At 38.6% G+C, this 7417-nt stretch overlaps 2 protein-coding genes across 3 annotated transcripts in view; both read right to left on the minus strand.

Annotated features, from left to right (window-relative positions):
• The window catches only part of tmem106c (transmembrane protein 106C), a 13241-nt gene extending 11578 nt beyond the window's left edge, over positions 1–1663 (minus strand). The window contains exons 1-2 of the mRNA XM_008412776.2: positions 718–1663; positions 493–556 (exon numbers count right to left, since the gene is read on the minus strand). Coding sequence (XP_008410998.1) covers positions 493–556; positions 718–931 — 278 coding nt within the window. The 5' untranslated portion in view covers positions 932–1663. The remainder of the gene's footprint in view (positions 1–492; positions 557–717) is intronic.
• A 1258-nt stretch (positions 1664–2921) lies between these two features.
• LOC103466886 (PTB domain-containing engulfment adapter protein 1) lies at positions 2922–6669 on the minus strand. 2 transcript variants are annotated; one of them, XM_008412777.2, is made up of 7 exons: positions 6389–6669; positions 6237–6310; positions 6022–6093; positions 5731–5829; positions 5403–5540; positions 5173–5277; positions 2922–4295 (listed from the first exon to the last, which is right to left on the minus strand). In XM_008412777.2, exons 2-7 carry the CDS (start codon positions 6282–6284, stop codon positions 4221–4223), a joined length of 537 nt encoding a protein of 178 aa, XP_008410999.1. In that variant the 5' UTR covers positions 6285–6310; positions 6389–6669; the 3' UTR covers positions 2922–4220. The 2 variants fall into 2 exon arrangements, with proteins under 2 accessions (XP_008410999.1, XP_017161165.1); XM_017305676.1 differs by having other exon boundaries at positions 6237–6669.
• Between the last annotated feature and the right edge of the window lie 748 nt (positions 6670–7417).

Genomic DNA, 7417 nt, shown 5'->3' on the forward strand with positions numbered 1-7417 from the left:
CACACGCACGCACACAGACAGACACACACGCAACCTGCTTTCAAATCCCACAAATATGGATGTCTCTGATAATAAACTGGATTTGCATTGTTCTTAACATTACTGTGTTGCAGATACAATTATTATTTTTAAAAATAGATGTATTTTTATCTATCATTACTAAAAATTCTTCAAAATTATTTTAACAAGGGAAACAAATGTAATTGCATAATATATTTTGCCTTTTAACGTCATAATCCGCTGTATTATGCTTTCCTTTGTTGTTGTTTTTTTAATCTAATTTTGCATAAGTAGGCTATTTTTGTCTTATTCTTAAAAAAATCAACACTGAATAAAACCTTTTCAGTTATAGCGAGGAGGAATACTGGATACTGGTCAGAAATCAGAGCAGTGTTTTCTTGTTTATGCATCTCTCTTCAGTGTAAATAATGTTAAACGAATTAAATTAATATGAAATACAGTAAATGAAGATTTAAAGTCGTGGTTACTCACGTCCTTTGTGGCTGCAGCCTTTGGTCGCTGTAGGGGATCAGCGCTACCAGCTCGTTCACTTGTTCTATTACGATTAAAAAAAAAGAAAAGAAAAAAAAGAAAGAAGTTAAAACTATAGCAAGACAATTCTGGAGGGAAACAAAGCTAAATAAAGTAAAAGTCACCGTGTATGAAAAAACAAAAAACTAAAATGTAATATCTCGTCGTTTATCGGCTCCTACTCACCTGAAGGGATTCTCCCGGTGCCCTGACATGTCGGACAGGTTATGCTGTCCCTGCCGGTGAACTCCACGTACGGAAACTGAGCGATATCCTCTCGCCTGTCAAGCCCGTCTAGAGAGTCGTTATCGGGTTCTCTGTGTCCTGCTAGCCGACCCTCTGGCTTTGCCTCCGGGAGAAGCGGCAGGCAGCTGCCGCTCCGAGACCAGCGCGTCCCCATGACTGAAGCGGGAGTGGCGCAAAGAGGAGTTGTCTTTCCAGACTACAGACTTACAGTACTTGTCAAATAGTGGGGCTTGTCCCTCCAAGGGGGGCTTGACGAAGTGTCAGGGGGGGCGCGAGAAGCAGGACTTATAATTGTCTTTATTCAAGCTTAACTGATAAACAAGCCTCCGGTCTCTAGGTGGAAGGAAGCAGTGTTCAAACTAATCAACAGACTGCCCGGTTAAGCCAGCAGAAGTATCTAAACAGCCCTGTTGTAAACGGCGCAGAGGGATAAAAAAAAAAAACGGAGCGAAGGATACAACCGCGGATGTTTTGAAATATATCTACCGTCATTCTGTCCCGAAAGTTAGCGCCGTGTCCGGGGGGAAGCAGAGCAGTTGGTACTCAGAGAGGGACCTTGTTAATCCATAGCGTCAGTATGTTCTAGTGTGGCGTGCTTCAGCTATTTCGAAAGTAATGGTRTCCTGTGCATTTTCAAACTTCGATTTTAAATGTCTGTAAATTGGTAAAAACAAGTTTATTTAACTTTGTTTAATAATTAACGATAACATTTCAGTTTAAAGCTACCTTCAAACAGCCATATTTCCTGTGTACCATATGCTGTGTACCGCTCCTCCTCATCCTGTTCCATTTGAAACTTTACTGTTTTGTTGCATTCAGGTTTCTGCCGTATTGTGGTATTTTCTATTAACAACGTGGTGCAGTGATGCGTTTAGGGCACTTATGTGAAAAGTTGCCTTCACCATACAAAAGTTATAACTAGTTCAATGTCAACTGATCGATATTAAATTATTTTTTTATTCTGAGACATCCTTTATCGCGGATATGTAGACTTCATATGCAAGAATAGTATTCAGTACTGCAACATTTTATTGATAATTGGGATGCTCACTACCGCCCTCTAGTGTTTAGATATAGTTTTGCCATTCAAGGTGAATGTTAAATTTGAAACAGAAAAAGAAAAACATATTGTCCTGTGAAATACATTATTTGTAGTTTCCAAAATATTTGCTCTAGTAATTGAGTGAGGTTGATTTTATCTTAAGTTAGGATGCTAGTTGTATTTTACTGATCTGTTAAAATGGATCAGTAAAACTTAGCTASATCTAAAAYTATTCATACCCCTGACAGGCCAAGAATGTTGGTTCTGACAACAGGGTTTCCCCCAGAAAACTTGCCAAGCCTGCTCAGGGCGCCAAGACGGTCCACCTGCGGTCAGCTGTGTTTTCGTATTCAAAGATTTAGTTGACAGGAACTGTAAAATATTACTGGGTAGATGTATGTTATGGGAAAACATCGCCAGTGAAATGTTACTTAAATCCACAACTATCGAGTCTTAAAACAACAAATCCAAATAAAACAATTAAAATGAATATCAATTATTTGCACTTCTGTTTAATCCAAATGAAGTTAGCAGCTCTAAAAGGTCCCCAGACCTTCAGGGGCCCCATAAATGCTAATATTGTAACACAGACCAGAGACATTTAAATGTAACATTTATTTATTGTGAACATCAATGCTGCTAAATCTGATTTAATGGTTTCAGCATACATAAATTAAAATTTATAAAATTGTTTAACATTTAAATGTAAGGTTTTAAGGAACTGGCCAGTTTACTTTGTAGAAGTTCAAAGAACAATCGTCATGGTTAGATTGTTTTGTTGCTGTGAGTTTAATCTTTCTAGATTAAACAGTTTCTACATTAAACTCAAAGATTAATGAGCGTTTGAGCTCTGTTAGTTCACAAATCTATCTCTATAAAATACAATTATCACAGATTGTGTTTTAGGTTGGCCAGTTCAACTATCCCTTTCTCCCAGAATTCACTAAATCCATATTGAAATGCTGCTAGTGGTGCTGATGTTCTTATCAGGAAGAAAGGCCTGTAATTGACTTGGGGACACTCGAGGCCTCATACAGCCTTGGACCGGCCCTGCCTGGCCCGCAGGCCGCCAGCTTCTAGGCTTATAATACACTGGGGGAAACCCTGGGTAAGAAATGAGACAGGCACCACCAGAGGATCATAACTACAACGTAAGAGGAGTCTCAGTTTGGAAGAAAACATGTTTTAATTTAAGATTTTTTACATGTCAAAAAGTATGTAATTTCTATTAAAAGTATTCATCCCCTTGGATGCTTCCATTGCTTTAAAAAAAATCAATCATCATCAACAAAATTAGCTCTTTAACAAATAATATACAAAACAAACCTCTTCATGTGAAAGTGAGTCAAAGTCAGGTTGTGTGGGCATCGGCCATAAATTCTCTTTGGGATTAAAGTCTGAGCTTTTACTAGGCCATTCTAGAACGTCTGCCGTGTTTGTTTTCAAACCATCTCTGTGTAGCTTTAGCCGGATGATTCAGGTATTATATTTTCTGAAATTGTGGTTTATTTCACCTTCTACCTTTACAAGCTTTCCAGCTGCTGCTGAGAAAGATCCCCACAGCATGATGCTGCCACCAGCATGCTGCACAATGGGGATGGAGCATTGGTGGTGATGTTCACTGTTTGGTGTCTGCCATGTCCGGTATGATCTGTTTCTCACAGGAGCATTATTTAAACCGACTTGCAGTTTGCAGAAAACACAACAGGGTGAAACGATCAAGCTTGTGTGTCTGCAGCCTATATAACATCCATGTGTGAAACGGCCTCTGTGTCAGCCGGACAGAGAAGCACATCCCGGTTAGACCGCTTGTCAAAAACGAAATCATATGAAAATTGAAATTGAGCGCTCGTTATCCAGTTTTTCCATTTTCGTTTTGTGCACTTTTTTCATTTTTTGTTTCAAACGATAAAACGAACTGCCTGAAAATACACAGACCGGTTCAATCTCCAATTTCTCATTTGGGTTTAATAAACGCAAAAAAAAAAAAAGAATCCGTTTTCACTTTTTGTTTCAAACAAACTGCTGGAAAATACACAGAACCTGCCAAATACAGTGTCTACTTTAACACTCAAATATTTTTTTTCTTGCCAAAAAAAAAATACCACATTTTGTTGATTGTGATTGATTTGTAAAAGTAATAAAAATGTGTTCCATCTGATGAAAGAGACAAGACCCGGGCTGATCCACACCAAGATGCGAGCATAAAACTATAAAAATCAAGTTTATTATATTACTGGTTGCAGTAAAAGTGTTGAAATAAATGTGGAAAGAAAAGATTTGAGAAACGCATCTTAAAAATTTTAATTATGGCCTTCTGTCATGATCATAGTCCTTTTTTCAAAAATTAAATATATATATATATGAAACTGTCCTTTAATTTAATCCGTGTGTCCAGACACTACGATATGGCCTCATAGATATGTCCTCCAAGCTTCTTTCTCAGCTCGTCGTTTTCTCTCTGCAGCACTTTATTCTAAGAAAGAAACAAAGATGCAAACTTAAAAAAAAATTGCATATCCTGTGTGAATTCTGTAAGCTGAATGCTTTTGGTGAAGATTGCAGAAGCGTCTGAAGTCAGCTGCAGAAGACTAGCATATATTAAGAAATAGGCAGAAGCAGCAGGGGAAAAAAAGCATAAATCTGCAAAACATGCATAGAACAACCATTGAAAAGGAGTGAAAACTTTCAGTCAATGTCAAAATCCCAGCTAAGGAGTATTAGAAGCACTGCTTACAAAAATAAACTGTAAAGTCACAGCAGTTTATAAGCTGAAATGAGCTAAACAGTTAAGGGAGCTATCATGTGATAGCCTAATTCAATATGCAAAACCCACGTAAAAGCTAAAACTAACTAATATTGATGATAGCATGTAGGCTATGTTGACCTACAGTAACAAACTCCATCCAGTATGAGAAAAACCCATGTGAAAGCTAATGCTTACAGCACTGACACAACAGTCAGAATCATATTAAACATTGAATTTTGTAGCGAGGTTCGATTTCTTTCTGCATGGAGTCTCCATGTTCTCCCTGTGCATGGTGGGTTTTCTCCGGGTACTCCGGTTTCCTCCCACAGTCCAAAAACATGACTGTCAGGTTAATTGGCCTCTCTAAATTGCCCCTAGGTGTGAGTGTGTGTGTGTGCATGGTTGTTTGTCCTGTGTGTCTCTGTGTTGCCCTGCGACAGACTGGTGACCTGTCCAGGGTGACCCCGCCTCTCGCCCGGAATGATAGCTGGAGATAGGCACCAGCACCTCTCCCGACCCCACTAAGGGACAAGGGTGAAAGAAAATGGATGGATGGTTCTGAACTGTAACTTTGCCCAGGCAAAAAAAATCAGTTTATCTTAACCTTGTGTCTGAGTGCCTCCACTACCAGGTCTCTTCCCCCTCTGACGTTCTGCTCCTTTTTTGAAGCTCGAAAAGCATCGCCGATAGCCGACACCAGGACAGGACCCTGAAAAGGTTTGAAAATAATTCCATTTGGAAGAATAGACACAAAAATCCCTCTACCAACACCAAAAAAAGTTTTCAAGGTTGTCTAACTTGTTCTTTTCCATTTACAATGGAGGGAATACTCACAAGCTTCTGGCTCTGGAACAGGTAGCAGTGGTACATGTCAGCCGCAGGATGCTGCGCTATAAATCCAAAGACTTTGGGTGAGTCGCGCAGGACGGCACAAAAGGAGACGGTGGGGAGAGGGCAGGAGTACAGGAGGAACTGAGGGCAGCAAACATGAGAACTTTGAAACGAAGGCACTAAATGTACAGTTGAAACCAGAAGTTTACATACACTGAATAAAAGGATGCATATATTTTTTTTCTCACTGTCTGAAGTTAAATCAGACAAAACTTCTCCATAGGGCCGTACTGTCATTGCAGTAGCCAATCAGAATGCTTCTTTCACACACCTTGGTTTTGTATTCCAAAATGTCGATCCCGCTCATGGACAAGAAGATGAGGACTTTGCTCTTCTTCGCTGCTTTTTCTGAGTTGAATCTATCAGGCATCTTGAAAGAGGAATAAATAAAATATCAACTCACAGGTTGAGCTAATAACAAAATGGATTGAAAATTGAAACACATTTGACCTTTAAAAATAACAACAACAAAAACATTTAAAAAGAGATTGATTGAAGTTAACGATTCAGACACACAGTTTGTGGAGATACGATCTGAAACAGTGTGACAGTAATTCCTGACCTTCAGACTCTGAGCAGCTTCCTCCAGGATCTGCTGTCCAGAGGACCGGACCACCTCGACCCGGCCAAGAAACTGGTTAGAAGCAGAAAGTGGCGTTTAAGAAACAGCTTTTCCTCTAAATTAACCTCCTTATCTCAGTTTCATAGAGTATTATATTCACCAATGCTGAGGCTTGTTGTGCTTATTTTTTTAAACACACACACAAAAAAAATTACCTTTACAGTGAAAGAGATATCACTTTCATCCTCTAAAATGTCACTCATCTTTTGGCTTGTACCCAAAGGAAAACCTGAAACCAGCAGCAAGTACATATGAAAATAAGTACAAGATTGTCAGACAAACTGAAAAGCTAAAGATTTGATCTTACCTTTGATTAATTTACGGAAGTGTTCAGGTTTCTTGTTGCCGTCCTGACTGAAGCATATAAAGTCTGCTGGAGTTAATGAGTAACAAACATGTCTTCCTTATTGCTCTCCAGCTGATAACTGGGGCTGTTGGGAAGCTTTGCTGACCATTTTAATGATGCCTCAGAGTTAGCAACAGCATCAACACTAATAAATTCACGAACCAGTTTTTTATTAAATCAATCTGGGACAGACTGTTCCGAAAGTTTCGTTGGTAATATTATATATATACAATGGTGGAGAAAGTACTCAAAAAAGTTACTGAAATAGAAGTACAAATACACAGACAAAAATGTACTCAAGTAAAAGTAAAACTACCACATTAACATTTGTACTTAAGTAAAAGTAAAAAAGTACTGGCTTTTAAAAATACTCAAGTATTAAAAGTAAAAGTACTTGCTGAATGGATTACCTAATCACTAATATCATTAAGTGTACCGATCTATTTAATTTTAATACGTTGGAAATGTGCCAGTTTAATGAACAATGCCACAGATAAAGCATGTTTTTATTGTGTTTACTCTGTAATATAGTTTAGATTCAGATATGTAATTCTATGCATCATAATTTCAGGAATGGAAACATCTCGTCTCCTGTCCAAACAACATGAACTTTTTTTGCCACTAGTGGCATTTATTTTTAAAGAAATCCAACAGAAAGGGGATGGAAAGAAGGTGAGTGGGAGAGGACAGGCAACCAAGGAGCCAGTAGCAGAGTTGTAAAGACCACCTACCCAAGACCAAGTCAAGACCAGCACCCCGTACTACATGACACAAAAAAATCTTTTACCTTTCAAAATTGCTTCTCAAATTGATCTGAAAGATCCACATTCCCATAAAACACCTAGATATTAATTACTTAGAGCTTAAATAMATTTAATCAGTAAAGATCCGTCCAGAAGAATCGGATCGTTCCTGAATATTATACCACTTTATTGCACTTTGGTACCAGCGTTGTCCCATATATGCAACACCTCAGTCAACACCTCCACA

Source organism: Poecilia reticulata, linkage group LG7 (assembly GCF_000633615.1).
Source record: "Poecilia reticulata strain Guanapo linkage group LG7, Guppy_female_1.0+MT, whole genome shotgun sequence".
Taxonomy (NCBI): Eukaryota; Metazoa; Chordata; class Actinopteri; order Cyprinodontiformes; family Poeciliidae; genus Poecilia; species Poecilia reticulata.